Here is an 18,069-nt window from a genome sequence, read left to right as displayed (position 1 = left end):
GTTTAAAATATTTAAAAAATCTGAAAAAGAAATTATTTTTATTCAGGAATTATGTATTTACAAAAAGATAACATGATAAAAATAGCCTATTGCTTTGCCTATTGACACAAAAATTGTGCAAAGATGCAAAGGAGTTGTTGAAGGGAGACTGGATTGTCCAGGGAGGGCACTAGGGACTCACAGGGCGGGCCAGGCCCCCCAATGCCTGCCCATGGCCTGATTGCTTTTCAATTTACTGCTTCAGTAATTTTCCATATAATTAGCAGTGTATTTTGTGCTTAATAAAAACACAGCTGGTGTCATCTTGCATCTCAGTTATGGACTTCAGTGTTCATATTATGTAATATTGTTCACTGTTTGTCCAGTCTGACTGATTTGATGTCGTTGTGGACTGTTTTTGTTGGCAAGTATGCAAAACAGAAGAGACCCCATGATATGTGATACTTATTTATAAAGTTTAAAAATGAGGAAACACCTGTTCATGTTACACATTTGAATGTTTATTCTAATATATTTGCTGCAATTTATTGCATTTTAGAAGTCAGTTGCATTTAGCATGAACCAGAGATGAAACATATGCTTTAAATGGCCCATTATATGAATTCAGTGTCTAATAGATCTGTTCAAGAATTTTACACAACATCATTTAAGTTGCTGACAGTGACTATTATGTTGACACCAAAAAGATCCCATTTCCAGATCAGTATGAAGCAGTTTGCAACAAATCAAGAAATAAAAAGTATGTAAAGGGAAATATTAGGAAATTATATTTTCTAGAAGTTTTTCGGATGACATATTATGAATGAAGAAATTAGGAGATACTATCATTTTCATGAATAATATTCTTTTAAAATTGGAATTAAATGACAGAAATTAACCTTATAATAAAATACAAATTTTGTAATAGCTCTAGAAAGTATGTAATGTTATAAATGGGGGGGAAAGGTTACATTATATCCATAATTAATTTAAAAGCACTTAAGACTCTTTATTGACACATTCACATTTTTTTCTCAGGAAGCTCGAACAGCAAAAAGGCTATTTCTTCATTCTCATGTTCTGTCCCACACTCCAAGAGACAGGCGAAATGCCCAGGCTCATACTCTACCAGATCTGAATATGCACTGGGACCATTATGTAATATAAGTAAAGGTTCATCCGACCATCCAGAGGAATCCAATGGGGATTTGTTCACGTAGAGACCAAGATCCACTCTCTTATTTGGATTAGATGGATGAGAGTAGAGCAGCCATGTCTTTGGAGGACTACTCTGGTCAAGAAAACTCAACACACTGCCTTGGCAACCATTACCCGTCTCTATTAGTTTATTTGAGGTTAAAACTGTGTCAAAATCCTCTCCAGAGTTGTTGCTTAGTGCCTCCGTTCTGTGGCCAAGGCGGGTTCGGGCATTGCAATACAGAATACTGGTACCTTTGTCATCTATGATCTCGGCCATCAGACACTCGCATGACTCAACTTCCATTTGATTTCCTGCTTTCCATGTGTGTCCTTTATCATCACTGTAAAATGCTAAAGCATAAGGTGTGAAGCAACAAAATGATAAGCAGCAAAATGATGTGCAAACAGTGTTTCCCGTGTATCGATATGCATAGGCTGGGATAATCAGCCTCCCGCTCTTCATTTGAACACCATGTCCTGGTCCAACAGCAAAGGTGGCCCAGTCCATCTGCTCACCAATCACATCCGCTGTCAAATCAGTAGTTTGGCTCCAGGATTTTCCAGCGTCCTTACTGGTTATGTAACAAAGTCTTCCTTGGCTCCTATTTGTCCGTATTTGTTCGTATTCAGAGACCCCATTGGGAACACAGACAAAAAACAGAAAGAGGGTCTTGGAGTCTCTCTCATAGACCGGACAGGGATTCATGCTGCGGTGGTCTGGTAGACAAGCTGAAGTGAGCAACTCATGACCGCTGACCCACTGAAATAAAAAGCATCATGACAGCGTTCATGGCAGGTTGTGTAATGCATGAAATAGCAAAGTTGTTATAAAAATGATTTTGTACCTCAACTTCTTTAATCTTCTTGCCATCATTCCATGTTCCTCTTCTCATCACAAGCACTTCTGCACTTGTGTCACTTAGTGATTTTCTCTTTTCAGCAAAGGCAAGGAAGGTTTGATCGTCGCGGAGATACACGAGAGCTGGAATTCTGTATGACACTTGTTTTTTACAAAGGCAACACCAACTTTGAGGCTGTTCCTGTTTGTATATTGTTGTTTTGTTTAAGATTTTAAGACAATCTGAACTGCTTCTTGATGATGTCTTGTTACCCATTGTTAAATTTGAGCTGTAGAAAAAGAATAAACAGCATCAGTATCAGCAATTAGACAGAAATCGTAAAAAGATTTGAAGTGCTGTCACTTTATTAAATAATTAACTAGATTAATCAACAACAACAAAAATTCTGTGGTTAATTGTAATTATTAGACAACTGTCTGCGCACAATAGTGGCGCACGTCTTTCTGTGCGTCGTGTGTGTCAGGAGATTCACAGACAGCACACGTTCTCTTTTGTCTTGTCTGACTTAAATGGTTTAAAAGCTTTTACATAAATAAGAGCACAAACATATATTAGGGCTGTCAATGTTAACGCACGCGATGTATATAAGGGCTGTGATAATTCCTCCCGTTTAATGCATAAAATATATTTAAAGAGATCCACATCTTGCAGCCCCAGTAGGTCTTAAAGGGGTGATGAATTGAGAAATCAACTTTCTCTTGAGCTTTTGATGTATATAAAAGGTCATGGTAATATAAGAATATCCTCTAAGTTTCAGAGTTGAAAACTTCCTTGTTAGTCCAAGAAAAGCTTTTATAGACACCAGGCTCAGCAAATGGTCCTGTGCTTCATACTTACGTCATTGCGCGACGAAACACACCTCTACAGCACACCTAATTTATTTTAAAATATGTATAGCTTCCAATTACACTGTATTGTTGAATGGCTACAATTAAAATTATTTTCATCAAGACATCAATAATAGCTGTATTAGAAGGCCTTCATTCATAAAAAGACACCATTAAACAAGCATTTAAAAAATATACAGGGCTTGACATTAAGCATGTTCATGTGCTTGTCCTTCGGACAAGTAAATCGGTCATTCACTTGTCAGAGTAAAAAAATGTGCTTGTCCGGAAAAAAGTTTGATATTTTTTTAATTTTGTGTGTGTGTTGTAACTATAATTTATTCTGAAACAATATCTCACCAGTGTTCAATCAGCTTTGACATATTGAAATCTGCATATTTGTGAATTTTATTTTTTTATTGAATCATTTCAAATTTGTTTATTTTTTTAAAAAAAGGTTTATTATTTTTTACCTTTTATAAAGGGCATTTCCCCCCTAATCTTATTAAATATAGGCTATGCTTCAGGTTTAATTTTATATTGTTAAATTTGATCAATACATTAAATTAAATTAAGACACTATAAGGGCTGTTAACAATACAATGTAATAATTTACACTGAAAAATTACAACTGCATTAAATAATGTTTTGAGATTTGTAGTTTTGAATAGACAAAAAAGAAATGTTGGAAAGTATGTTTAAACATGAAACTAAACCTCCAGTAGGTGGCAGCAGGTGGCCGTCTTAATGAGCGAGTCATTGAGTCGTTCATTCAAACACTAAATCGTTCTCGGATCTGCTGTGTGTGAACGATTTTCGCTGCTGAAATTGAACAAAAGCACTCAATATAGCATCTAAAATGTAAGTGACTTTAAGTGAATGTAAATGTAAGTGAATTTTAATTAATTGTTTATGAAACTGTCATATGAAAGCAGTGTCATTTTCAGTCGTGATCAGGGCTGTGCAGAGACCCTTGGAGGGACAGGTACTCAAAGTATAAAAGGGGCACTTGGAACAAGGCTTTTAATCGGGCTGTGCTCAAAATATCAATACAGCAATATAGTCACACATTCCTTTCTGATAGACGTTTCAATCAAGCCTGCAGTCTCCCTCTCATTTACTGAAGCTTTCGCGCCTCAATCGCCCCCCGGTGACCGGTCCCAGTATAGCCGCCCCTCTGTGTTTTCTAATGGACGCGAGACAAACTAAACAATAAAATTACACTTCAAATATTTTTCCCCCAAAGTTAGTTTATGTCATTGAAGGCAGTTATCATCACGATGATTTCATTTCAAGTGTTCGTTTTTAAAACAAGTTTAGTTTTTAGTTTTAGTTTTTAGTTAGTTATCTGCCGCTTTAAAAACGGGGGGTATGACGTCATGATTGACAGCTGAGACTGACATCTTCTCTGAGTGAAGTTGTCACTGAGGCACTAACGGACTTTTTTCGGAATTTTCGGGAGCAGATTGGTGCTTTAGCTTTAATTTCTACATTTCCATAACTGTTTATTTCACACCAACAATTGTTCTGCATCTGCGAGAGTGTGGGCAGGCTTTTGATATCGCAGCTGTCCTTCCTGCTCTACTTCCTGCGCTCTACTGCGCAACTCCGGTCCCGAAATCGCTACTGCGCAGACTCGGTCCCAAGATGTCAGCGCTGTGCACCCCCGCCTGAAAGCTTCAAATATGGCAAGCGGAAACGGATGATGTCGAGTCGTCCATATTTTTTTTACGGTCTATGGTTTCAATACAGATGTTTCTGTATTGATATGGCAGCAAATGCTGTGATGCAGTTTTGATAAGAAACCTTTAAAAGGTCAAAAGTTTAAAAAAAAAAATAAAGTAAAAAAAAAAAAAAAAATCCACCTATTAATAACTCTGGGATTAGAAACTGTTATACTTATGATTCTGTTATACAGAATAGTAAAGAACAGCTGTTATAGTAAACTGTAGGTAGGACATGGTCATTATTCAAAATCAACGTGGCCCGTTACGTACAGTACAGAATAGTTTTATTTAACGTCATGTCAGTATCTGTTTTCATGGCAAATATGTGTATAATCAAGATAAATCATGATGTAAAAACATGGGCGTTTTTAATATTTCGATATTGTAATCATTTCAGTTACTCTCCAAATTAATGTAGAAACAATTTAAAGATAACATATTGTAAATATGTGTTGTATTGGCATCTTTTTATGAATGATGGTCAGTATCACTGATACTAATGTCTCTATGAAACATTATGACGTGGCATTACAGTATAAATGAAAGCTACTAATTTCAATATTCATTAGGCTTTAAAAAAACACTTAATTTAAGTGAACTTAAAACAATCTTTATATAAACCCATTATAATAAATGTTATATTTACCGGTGGCCTTTTAGACAGAAAACATAATAGTAACACCTTTCTGAACTGCACAAATAAATTAAATACAGATGAATTATGATTAAAGCTACACTTTTCTCTGTGATGAACATTATTGACATGAACATGATTGAAACCTGTTCTGAATCTATATAAAGTTATATTTTTAATGATAATAAAAAACAGATATAGGCTAATTCAGAGGATGAAAAATCAGTATGCCTTTACCAGTGGTTTTTAAATAAATACTAGAATAAAATAATAGGTTAAAGTAAAAATAGTTTTTAGTAAAATAAAGACAAGACTGTGTAACTGATAATAGCGTGTCATTTTCTCACTCAAACCACTGCCACCGCTTCTGCTTTTAGAGTGAAAAGCTGCCCATAACTGCTTGTCTGTGATCTGTAATCCTCTGTAAGAATTCGTAATAATAGCATATATTAGCGAAAAGGAGCTAGCAAAAGATCCAGTGTGTAGCTGTAATTGCACTCGTCAAATGATTACTGAATGATTTCCAACGTGTTTCCGCCTCGGTGAGTAATGTAGCCAATACAGACATGTTTGTAGACTTCTCAAACGGAATTGGCCAATCACAGGTGTTGAATTTGGAATCACTCACCGCTTGAACGTTTGTCCAGGCGCTGAGTTCAGTTAAACACGCGCAGCAATCCTCAAGCAGGGCCGTACCCACCATTGAGGTCCCCGAGGTTCGGACCTCGGTAATTCTCTGAGGTGTACATAATAGCAGGTGCAAAATAATAGCCTATTAAGGCGGCGTAAACAGGTGTTCTCGTCTCGCCCGGCGTATGTTTTCAATTGTTTCCAATGGATGCGCCGCACTTTTCAATAGCGCCAACAGCTGGCAGGTTTTGTCCATTTTTACGCGTTGAGCGTCCACAGTTCAACTTTGGGTGAACATCAATGTCCAATCACAGTGGAGGAGAGGCGGGACAAATGCCACAGCCACCAACCGGCGCTTCGAACCATAGTTATCCATAATAAAGGCTAGATGTCTCGTGCGCGCTGTTGGCCAATGGAGGTCGGCGTCCGCAACTGGCTGCCATCTTGTCACAGGCAGCTCGCTCACTCGTAACAGTGTGTTTTAATGGTGCATGTACTTTTAAATAACCAAAACTTGCTCAATTTTCAACCGATTTTCAAACTGTTTCGTTTGTTATAAACGTCAGAGATGTAGTTATGACACTACATACTTGTGAATAATTATAACCATGGACTTCAATATGAAAGTAACATTGAACAGAACAGATAGGTGCAATGAATATACACACACACACAAGGTATTTATGTTACATCAATATATAGGCTACTAAAACTGTGTACCGAATGGCAACATGAGAAATTATATATATTTATACACATATACAGCTCTGAATTTTTTTCCAGAGCTATATATATATATATATATATATATATATATATATATATATATATATATATATATATATATATATATATATATATATATTTACACAATTTTATAATAAGAATATTACTATTATAATAAAATAATTTGTATTTTAAAAAAAGAAATTAAACAAAAACAAACAAACATGCAAACTAAGTTTATTTTAACTAGACAAAATATTGGTTGTCATAAAATCGTTATTGGTGTCAATAAAACCTATTTAATTGAACAGCTCGATTGTGGTCTCAGCCTTGATAACGTGCACGTAAGTTAGCCGTGATACACAAGCTGCACGATTAAGTCGTTTATCGAAACGAAAAGCTGCAATTTCAACGTGTTAAAGCATCCAGAGTTGTAGCCATGTTAATAACGTTTGTAAGAAACCAAACCATTTGTAAATCCGTCAAGATTTCAGCGAGATAAGAGTATTTATGTTCGTACAGATCACTCATCTTACATCAGGTTCCACAGAGCCCGACAGAAAGCTTGCCTGTGACAAGATGGCTGCCGGTGATGACGATGGTGACTCCGCCGTAAGATATCTAGCCTTTATTATGGATATCTATGCTTTGAACAACGACTGATGTTTGACATCACAACACCGTGAAAGCGCTTAATAATCAGGGATGCAAACTAACAACATTTTCTTGACCTGGTTTTCTTGAAAGCCTTCAGTAAATTTACATTTACAACTTTGTTTTTACGAATACAGACGAAAATGTAAAGACTGCTTCAAACAAAGCTCAGCTTTGAAAAGAGAAAAGGGCAAGAGTAGGAGACTGGGGAAAAAAGAAAGAGAGAAGATGATGGCGATGAGACAGAAGAGCAGGTAGCCCACTGTGCTCAGAATAGAAAAAGCATTAGCCTACAATATATTCCTAATTGCTATGTACATAATGTGATTCTTGTCTTTGAAATCCAGGCTAAAGTCTCATAATCTAATATTGAGATTAGGCGCATAAAATTTAGATTTCACTCATTGGTTATATTTTCACATTGATTTCAATCTTTGACATGATCTTACTCATTCAACATTAAATATATCAAGGTTCCCTATCTGGGAACTCGAGCTGCATCAAAACCATAGACTGCAAAAAAGGTGATGTGTTAGAAGCAGGAAAAATCGGCAAGCATAAGGGTTTTAGCGAGTTTTACAAGGGCTAAATTATGATGGTTGCATGACTGGGTCAGAGCATCTCCAAAACTGCAGCTCACTGCCATTCTGCAGTGGTCAGTATCAAAAGTTGTCCAAGGAAGGAATAGTGGTGAACTGGCGACAGGGTCATGGGTGGCCAAGGCTCATTGATGCACATAGGGAGCAAAGGCTGGCCCATGTGTTACGATCAAACAGACGAGCTACTGTAGTTCAGATTGCCCAAGAAGTTAATGCTGGTTTTGAACAAACAAGTCCGATCCATGGAGGCCCCACCTCACAACTTACAGGACTTAAAGGATCATCTGCCAACATCTTGGTGCCAGATAACACAGCACACCTTCAGGGGTCTAGTGGAGTCCATGCCTCAACAGGTCAGGGCTGTTTGGGCAGCAAAAGGGGGACCAACACAATATTAGATCATAATGTTATGCCTGATCGGTGTGTGTGTGTGTATATATATAAAGCTTCTGCTGCCACAATCTCCTTCGCTCCTTCCAAAATGCACAATACTAAATAAAAACAGTCAAGGGAGACTTAACCCGAATAAGCATGCCTTTCTATACAGGTAGAACAAAGCACAGGAATCACGCATTAAAAGCTTTTTGCACATCTGCAAATTCATCGATTCTTTTTGTTATTATTATTATCTAATCTATTCTTAAAATTCAGTAAATTAAATGTTTTGTTTATCATAGCATATGGGGAACCGCCATGGTTTTTGACCTTGTTGATAATTCTCTATTAGACTATAAGAAGCAATACTCACAGAAATGATTTTTCCTTTTCAGCAAATTATTCTCACAGCTAGTTTGTCACCACAGACACTACATGTACCTCTCATCAGGTCTAACCAAAACATGCTGAGCGTCCTGTATTTATAATATCAGCAGCACTAGTTGGCTAAACATTAAACAGCAGGATAATAACTAACAATCAACATGTGGCCATATCATTATTTATTAAGCCCATATAATGTTAAAAAATAAGGCTTTATATTATGTTTTTTTTTCTTCTCTACAGTGTGTGATGTTATTGCTTTTTAACATTATTATCTTTTTTTTTTTTTTTTGGTAAGAAATACTTTGAAATGTGATGTAATGGATGTTTTATTTCTGGAAATGGTAGGGAAAAGACAAAATAGATGTATTGCATTAGTTCTCCTGTTTGACTATTTTAAAATGGTTGTGTTGGATAAAAATACAATTAGGAAAAAAATGCCTTCTTTTTTTTCTTCTTTTTTTATTGTTTTATATAACTGTTGTTTATTACATCCAGTCATCTTGCATGTCATATGACTATTGTCTGGCAAAATCGGATTCTAGGTTACCGCCCATTGATTTGAACTCTCAGATGGATCCATCGTGTTTACTGTTGGATGGGCAAAGTGTTGACAGATAAGAATATATTTTATCACTATAAGTGCACAATGAGTTGAGGACTTCTGTCTTCATTCTAATCTGTGTAATGAGCTTTTGATGGTGACATTTGGTTTAGCTATTATTATAAGAGAAAAATGATAAGCAAATGCAGCAACTGAGGCGAATCAGACACATAATCTGTGCTTTGTGCTTAGTATCAGACCCTCCCCCAACACAGATAAAGATCCTCAGTTACCCTGGAAACCAGTTGATAAGATGTTTTATGGCCCAAAACAATGTGTCCACATGAAAAGTCCACAGTTAAAGACACAAAGCTTGTAAAACACACGCTTTTGCCTCAAGTTATAGACAAACCATCTATAAATAAACATGCAGCACAGGACATATATGTACATATATAACTTTCTTGTAAAATGTGTTATTTTATTCATGCATGTCTTATGAACAACTTACTATTTCATGTTACCTCATATATGTCGTTTCTCCTATCAGATTAATGCTCACTTCGCAACTTAGACTTTCACGTATGTAATGTCCTCATAGGAGGCAACGTGTGTTTGTTGCATTAATTTTCCCAGACCCATTTAATTCATATTTGAAACAAATAACCATAGAATCTCCGGGGAAATTTCTTGCCAGGAAATCCCAACAACCTCATTGGTCAAGTCTATCCCAGGAGGGTGTGACTACTGACTTGAGCTTAAAAAGAGACGGCTCAGATTCCCTCCTTCTCTTCTTATTCTCCCTCGTGGAAACGACATGCTGTCGAACGACATGCTCCACCAAACATGGTGTGCCTCCACACACACTTAAGGCCTGTGCGACTTCCCCAACCTTGATGGAGTTCAAATAACCACCACAGCTCATCATTTCTTCTTCAATCGATGCAGAAGAAGTCGATCGCCACTTCAATGCCATCGGACGGAACCAGCTTAGGCTAAATGAAAGTAAAGTACGAAACAGAAGTTAGTAAAACTATAAACCCCTTTGTTCAGACAAAAGAGTTTCCCAAAGATGGTTCTTCCAAAAGTTTAGACTCTGCAAAACTTCATCCATCTGTTCTGACCCTTTTCCCTCCATCCACTTTAAGCTCGCCTCTAACCATGTATATGTTTTGTGTATGTATGTCTTCTGTCAGTTTAGTCTTTGCACAATGTTGGCTCTGACTCCCTGCCTGAGTTATGAGTAATTAATATTTCCCCTCAGAGCTAATTCGCTACACAAATTAAGAGCCTAAACTTGTCAAATGCATGTCAGGTGCATGAACTATAAACACAATAGGTCACTAAACATTATCTCTCATTATCTCTCAAAAAATGATTTATGGTCTCCGTTCCCTGTGCACAAATTTATCAAAACACTAGGCCTTTATCTTTACTGCCCCTCTCCCCTTCAACGTGCGAGCATAGGCACGCATCTAGAATGTCTATTTATAAATCCAGCCTTGGCTTAACACCATTTCAACACTGGACACAAACAACGTGACGGGCCAAAACATAGAGAATTCATTGTAGTCCATTTAAAGTACTTTATTGCTATGATTGTGTTTACATTACACTAACGTTACAAGAATGCTTACTCTTTCACCAGAATTCAATCCTTTTTAGAACAAAAGGGATAAGTACAGTTATAGTTGATGTTTTTTTTAAATCTCAGATTTGAAGTTATTCCTTGATTCAGTAAAAAAAAAAATGAATGCACTGGCCAACCAACCTTTACTGATCAAAGGTTTTGGTCTTAGAATGGATGATTTTCTCAGCTGAGAATGTAACTGCATGAAAGGAGGAATGGGATGGGGATTTTTTTTTTCTCAGTCATGAGAGTTATAACAGTGATAACAACAATATCTTGAGGAAATTATTGAGGGTCGCTTGTTAAATTTTAAAATGTAAAATTGACTTTCATCAATGTATATGTTTGACTGTAGGCAGCTAGGCACAGAAAGAGTGGTCTAAATACAGTGATGGATATGTTCTTGGGTGGTTATTTTAACTGTACATGCAACTTGAGATAGAAAACACCCAGAACCACGTGGAGCCAGTAAGAGATATCATGTTAAATTAATTGTGGCAAATGATCTGTGATGTTTGGACCTTTTCTTATTCACGGTCAATATGCTTGGGCTCATGTAAAAGATAATTCTTTCTCTTTGGCTAATATATCTATTAGTAACTATATATATATATATATATATATATATATATATATATATATATATATATATATATATATATATATATATATATATATATATATATCCCCTAATCTCCTTGTGTCTGGATTGTTGTCTTCTGTCGTCTGTTCCCTGTTGTGCTCAGGGCTGTTTTGCCAGCAAATTGAGCACCAGCAGAATATTAGGAGGATGGTCATAATGTTATGCCTGATCAATGCCTGATGTGTGCCGAACAAAAGGAACTAATGAGATGATTAACGAGATGATTCATGAATAACATCAGGCTAATCAGAAAACTGAGAAACTGGGTCAAGGAAGACCAAGGTCTCAATCAGGACGTTCAACTAACTCTAAGTTAAACTTGAACTCTGAGTTGACTTACCCTGAGATGGGAAACTGAATTTTGGGTTTTTGAACAGCTGAACTGAGGTTGTTCAATCAACTATGAGTTAAGCTTGTGCACCACTGCTATGAAAAGCTATAATCAATAGAGACAGAATGATTTCTTAATGTCTAGTGACATACCAGGGCCATTTTATGATTAATTGAAATACATTTCTTACATACAGTTCCTTTAATCTCCTTTCTGAAACGGGTCCCAGGTCTAAAACACAATGAAAACAAAGTTAAAACAAGACATGTTACATCAGTCAAAATCTGCTAAGGGGTAATGTAATGTAACAAATTATGTACAAATGTATAATGTATTACAGAAATATAAAACAACATTTTATCAAACTTTGATTGCCTTAATCTTTTAATAACTGAGAAGATTTTTATTTACATTTTATAAAAATCACTTGTCAAGTTCAAAAATCTTATAAACTTGACATGTTCTAGTCAACACACATGAAGAGGTTCTAATTTGTACGTTTTTAATAATTAAATAAGAACACAGGAGATCACAGGGGAATACAAACAAACAGAAACACTCAAAGTAGATGATAACCAACACTGAATAAAACAGGAAGTATAAAGGTGCAAAAAAGTATAAAAATACTTCCTCTGGGTGGGAACTTCGTGCTCAGCTGCAGTACATATTTCAATAATTTTCGATTTTTTATAAATTCACTACATTTTGTTACAGCCATGATGCACATGACTGCTGTGATGATCCCTCATTTTACAACAAAACAACTATGAAGTCAATTGGAAGTCTATATAAACAAACCCTTTAACTTTTGGACCATAGTTGCTTAATTTAAAATAAATACAGACTTTTGAGTAGTAGGGGAAATTTAACAAAATGCAAATCTCTGCCTCTTTAATTCTTTTAATGCATTTATAAAGCAAAGAAGTAACATGGAACAAAGGGAATGAATAGAGAAGACTGCATTATTCCATTTGTAGAAGTACTTTTAAAAAATGGAGCTCATTGCCAGAGTACAATAGGGAAACTAACCCTTACTGTCCTTTCACTGTTAAATTGAAGGTGTGGCCTGTCAATAATCAACCATGAGTGAACTAGAATATGATTTAATTTTTTGTTATCTGCTTATCTTGCTATCTGCCTTTTTTACTGCATTGTATTTTAAAGAATAAAACATGAATTGCAATAAAATGTAATAAATGTAAACAAAGACATCACTTTACTTTCATATATTCATCTATCCACCATAGGGACATGGTGTTATATTGCCTGTGGACTTCGCTGACAAGTATGCAGAACAGAAGAGAATTAAATGTGATATTAATAATCATTTATAAAGTTTAAAAATTAGGAAAGACTATGTGTTAGGATATGAACGACAGGAGGGATAAGTATTAACACAGCGCTTTATTTGCACTTGCAGGACAATGTAAAACAGGTACAACAAAATTCCAAAAAAGTTGGGACACTGTACAAATTGTGAATAAAAACAGAATGCAATGTGGTGGAAGTTTCAAATTCCAATTTTGATCAAAAATACAACAGATGACATATAAAAATAAACTGAGAAAATGTATCATCTTATGGGAATCATAAGTTGATTTTAAATTTCATGGCATCAACACATCTCAAAAAAGTTGAGACAAGGCCATGTTTACAACTGTGTGGCATCTTCTCTTCTTTTTATAACAGTCTGCAAACGTCTGGGGACTGAGGAGACAAGTTGTTCAAGTTTAGGAATTGCAAGGTCTTCCCTGAAAGAAATGATGTCTGGATGGGAGCATATGTTGTTCTAGAACTTGAATATAACTTTCAGCATTGATGGTGCCTTTCCAGATGTGTAAGCTGCCCATTTCACACACACATGCAATCCTTATACCATCAGAGATACAGGCTTCTGAACTGAGCACTGATAACAACTTGGGTTGTCCTGTGCCATTTAGTCTAGATGACATGGCGTCCCAGTTTTCCAAAAAGAACTTCAAATTTTGATTTGTCTGACCACAGAACAATTTTCCACTTTGCTGAAATGAGCCTTGGCCCAGAGAAAACGCCTGCGCTTCTGGATCATGTTTAGATATAATGTATTTTTTGACCTATAGAGTTTTAGCCGGCAACAGCGGATGGCACGGGGGATTGTGTTCACCGACAATGTTTTCTGGAAGTATTACTTAGCCTGGGTTGTGATTTCCATTACTGTAGCATTCCTGTATGTGATTCAGTGCCGTCTAAGTGCCCGAAGATCACGGGCATTCAGTATAGTTTTCCGGCCTTGATCCTTACGCACAGAGATTGTTCCAGATTCTCTGAATCTTTGGATGATATTATGCACCGTAGATGCAATCTTTACAATTGTTCTCTGAGAATCTCCTTTCTGATATTGCTCCTATTTTTTGCTGCAGCATTGGGGGAATTGGTGATCCTTTGCCCATCTTGACTTCTTAAAGAGAGACTGCCACTCTAAGAGGCTCTTTTATACCCAATCATGTTGCCAATTGACCTAATAAGTTGCAAATTGGTCCTCCAGCTGTTCCTTACATGTACATGTAACTTTTCCGGCCTCTTTTTGCAACTTTTTTAGAATGTGTACCTCTCATCGAATCCAAAATGAGCCAATATTTGACATGACATTTAAAAATCTTTCCCTTTCAGCATTTTATATGCTATCTATATTCTATTGTGAATAAAATATATGTTTATGAGATTTGTGAATGATTGCATTCCTTTCTTATTTACAATTTGTTCAGTGTCACAACTTTTTTTGGAATCAGGTTTGTAAGTGATGATAACTGTTGAGGTTAACATTTTGAGGGGCACGTAGTAAATGAAACAACAAAACAAGTGTTGGCTTTCTAAATATATTTTGGTTATGTGTCTTTTCAGAATGACTCATGGGAAGCAACCTTTTTATTTTATGTATGTCATTTATGCCTCACTTGACTAATGGGGGGGGGGGGGGGGGTTAATAAACCCTTGCTGAATAACAGTATATCTTTTTTTTTTTTAAATCTTAATGAACTTTTGAACGGCAGTGTATGATCTTCATTTTGAAGATCTGAAATGCTTAATATCAAATTTGGGAGTATTGATCATTATTTTTAGCAGTGACTTAATCATTTGCAAACTGAAAGAAATCAATCTTTTTTTACAATCTCATTCAGCCTAAATTATGTCGCTGAGTTTAAAAAGGACAAAGGCTAACCCTTCAACCTCACTTATCTCTCCACATTCCATGAGACAGGCAAAGTGTTTTCCATCCCCACACTGCGTCAGATCAGAGTATCCACTTGGACCATCATGGATGATTAATTTATGATTCTCCCATCCAGAGGCATCCCAAGGAGTTTTATTCAAGTAGACGCCAAGGCACATTCTCTTGCTTGAATTCGTTGGATGGCAATAGAGTAGCCATGTTTTTTCAGGTGCACAATCAGAGACAAAACTAAAAACACTTCCTTGGCAACCATGTCCGGTCTCTGTCAGCTTATGTGCAGATGATAGCTTGTCAAAAGCTTCTCCATTACTCTCGCTTAGAGCCTCGACTCTGTGGCCGGATGTACTTCGAGCATTGCAGTATATTTTACTGTTACCTTTGTCATCTATGATCTCAGCCATCTGACACTCACAAGACTCAAAATCCATACGTTTCCCTACATGCCAAGTGCTTCCTTTATCATCACTGTAGAATGCAAATGCATGCGATGTGGGCTTACAGTTGAGTAAGTGGCAAGGATACACATAGGCCGGGATAATCAGTCGTCCACTCTTCATTTGAACACCATGTCCTGGTCCAACTGCAAAGGTGGCCCAGTCCTTCACTTGCTCACCGATCACATCTGCTGTCAAATCTGTAATAGGGCTCCAGGTTTTGCCAGTGTCCTTACTGGTTATGTAACAAAGTTGTGCTTGATTCTTATTGTTATGTATTTGTTTGTGTTCAGAGACTCCAATGGGAACAGTGATGAAAAACAGAAAGAGGGTCTTGGAGTCTCTCTCATAGACTGGACATGGATTCATGCTGCGGCGGTTTGGTTGACAAGCTGAAGTGAGCAACTCATGACCACTATTCCACTGAAAAAATAATTATAAAATAATAGTAATAATACACATTAGGAGAGTATTCATGTATTTTAAAAATCTTGTATTAAAATGCAAAGCTTATGCTTATTACACTGTTTGCAGAATAGGCACATTTTTCTAATTACAAACCACATTAATCTTAATAACTATTAATCATTTTGTATTTAATAATTTATAAGTTTTATACAATTGTTCATATTGGCTGGAAATGAGAAACGCCTTATATTCAGGTGTGCAAAATTATTAGGCACGTTTTCTTTTACAGATAAAATGAGCCAAAAAGAGATTTCAGTCAGGTCAACTTAAGTCAAAAACACCATTCACAATTTTTGTCAACTTTTTATTGGCATATTTTGCAACAAAAATAAATCAATTTTGACGATATGGCACTGTCCTAAATTCCCCATCCTTTTTATGAGCTCCATGAAAAGCCAAGACAGGGAACAGCAGCAGATTCTGGGGACAACCTCCCATTTTTTTAAATGGGAGGGCAGTGAAGTCCCCCATTTAGAACAGAGTATACATAAATGACAACAAAATGACAATGATTAAGTTAAACACCCTTTAAGGAAAATCTGGGATTTCTACTAAAATTAGTATTTTCTACTAATACAAAGCCATATGCTAATCACTGCAGTAACCCTTTAAGTGGGGGTCATTTTTTAAAATTCTTTACCTTACTTAAGTCTCTGAGATCCTGACACCTTGCACTTCTGGAGTGAAAATGCTGGCAGTGGAGACTAAAGTGTTCCTGATGTTTCACACCTTAAGGTTACACACTGAAATCTCAATTCTTAATTCTTGGCCTGTTTTGTCTGACCCTGCTGACCCAATGAGCATTTCAGTGTCCAATGATCATGCCTTAACTGCAATTGGTAGAATTGCATTAGTATTGTATTTGTATCCTTCCCATGGGAATGTAATAATTTTTTGGCTCATTTTATCTGTCAAAGATAATGTGCCTAATAATTCTGCACACCTGAATATGAGTGTTTATAAGGTGTTTTTATTTCCAGACTTCATGAACAATTACTTATCACTTACAAATTATTAAATACTAAATTAATAGTAGTTATTAAGATAAATGTGGCTTAGAATTGGTAAAAAGTGCCTCGAAACAAATATGATAAGAAAAGCAACATGCCTAATAATTCTGCAGGCAGTGTATATGCTACACACAGTGCTACATACAAATCAAGAAATGGACATGAAACATTGATTTGAGTTGAAATTATCTTATTTTACCCCTTTTATTACCATAAAACACCCACTAGTAAAAAAGTGTACATTAAAATATACCAAACATTTGACTGATTAAGTATTAATGAAAAGTCTCACCTCAACTCCTCCATCTTTCCATATTCCCTTTCTCATCACAAGGACATCTGCATCCGTGTCATCAACAGTTCTCCGTTTTTCAGCAAAAGCAAGGAAGGTTTGATTGTCATCATTATAAATAAGAGCTGGAATTCTGTATGTCACCTGCTTTCTTTCAGAGTTTTGATGCTCCTGTTTGAATAATGTTGTTAGTGGAAAGTGTCTTGATTTGTTTCCTGGTTGTGTTTTGTCCATTATTGCATTTAAGTCCTGGAAATAGAAAAAGCTGTTTTATATGAGCACTTGAAGTGAAGTCTTAAAGGGGACTTATTTAAGCTATATTCCATGGAGCACTAAATCAAATATTTTTGCTGTGTTTTTGTATTGTTACCCTGGGCAACTCTCTCCAGCTATATGCACAGAGACTACATTGTGCAATGTGTGGGTTTATTGGAGTTGGAGATTGTGTATTCCCCTTACTTCGATCAAATTACAAGCAGTCATAATGCTAACCATACCATGAAGCATATGAACATAAATGAATGCTAGTAAATGATAACAATAGCAAAAGTGACGGTTCGACGCTTAAGAGTTACTTTTAGCAAAATTGCCCCCGTTGTTTTTCAGTCAGTGACTATAGCTGCCTTTTAAATCGTACATCAGCCAGAACTAAATAGCAACGTGACTCAAGTTAATATTATATTGCATTATTGAAAAACATACTCACAGAAATGCTGTCTGCTACAAAAGTGAAAGTAGCCTACGTTGCAGTCTAGGCTAACTTCACAGACCTCCACTCGAAACAAAACTTGATACAGCCCCCTGGCCGTCGCTGGGTCTTTTTTTAAACTCAATTTGTACACATGGAGACGGGAAATAGACAATATAACCTCGCTATCCGTGTGCTTAAGTGTGTTTATTTATACAATACC

General features: G+C 36.2%; 2 protein-coding genes across 4 annotated transcripts; both read right to left on the bottom strand.

Annotated features, from left to right (window-relative positions):
- Positions 1–462: 462 nt before the first annotated feature.
- Positions 463–8,653, bottom strand: LOC137046002 (sialidase-3-like). 3 transcript variants are annotated; one of them, XM_067423058.1, is made up of 3 exons: positions 8,585–8,653; positions 2,025–2,307; positions 463–1,939 (listed from the first exon to the last, which is right to left on the bottom strand). In XM_067423058.1, exons 2-3 carry the CDS (start codon positions 2,292–2,294, stop codon positions 1,001–1,003), a joined length of 1,209 nt encoding a protein of 402 aa, XP_067279159.1. In that variant the 5' UTR covers positions 2,295–2,307; positions 8,585–8,653; the 3' UTR covers positions 463–1,000. The 3 variants fall into 3 exon arrangements, with proteins under 3 accessions (XP_067279159.1, XP_067279160.1, XP_067279158.1); XM_067423059.1 differs by lacking the exon at positions 8,585–8,653 and adding an exon at positions 5,575–5,752; XM_067423057.1 differs by lacking the exon at positions 8,585–8,653 and adding an exon at positions 5,856–6,172 and having other exon boundaries at positions 465–1,939.
- Positions 8,654–14,697: 6,044 nt separating this feature from the next.
- Positions 14,698–17,937, bottom strand: LOC137046434 (sialidase-3-like). Its single transcript, XM_067423644.1, has 3 exons — positions 17,865–17,937; positions 17,159–17,407; positions 14,698–15,811 (listed from the first exon to the last, which is right to left on the bottom strand). Exons 2-3 carry the CDS (start codon positions 17,390–17,392, stop codon positions 14,903–14,905), a joined length of 1,143 nt encoding a protein of 380 aa, XP_067279745.1. The 5' UTR covers positions 17,393–17,407; positions 17,865–17,937; the 3' UTR covers positions 14,698–14,902.
- Between the last annotated feature and the right edge of the window lie 132 nt (positions 17,938–18,069).

Source organism: Pseudorasbora parva, chromosome 18 (assembly GCF_024679245.1).
Source record: "Pseudorasbora parva isolate DD20220531a chromosome 18, ASM2467924v1, whole genome shotgun sequence".
Lineage (NCBI taxonomy): Eukaryota > Metazoa > Chordata > Actinopteri > Cypriniformes > Gobionidae > Pseudorasbora > Pseudorasbora parva.
The sequence above is the reverse complement of the archived record's forward strand: the minus strand, read 5'-3'. Positions and strand labels throughout refer to the sequence as shown.

Excerpts from the sequence above, each read along its gene's own strand:
- LOC137046434 (XM_067423644.1), bottom strand. The coding sequence starts at position 17,392 with ATGGACAAAACACAACCAGGAAACAAATCAAGACACTTTCCACTAACA. Across the intron at positions 15,812-17,158 it reads GGAAAGATGGAGGAGTTGAG|TGGAATAGTGGTCATGAGTT; the intron begins GTGAGACTTTTC and ends TTATTTTTTCAG.
- LOC137046002 (XM_067423058.1), bottom strand. The coding sequence starts at position 2,294 with ATGGGTAACAAGACATCATCAAGAAGCAGTTCAGATTGTCTTAAAATC. Across the intron at positions 1,940-2,024 it reads AGAAGATTAAAGAAGTTGAG|TGGGTCAGCGGTCATGAGTT; the intron begins GTACAAAATCAT and ends TTTTTATTTCAG.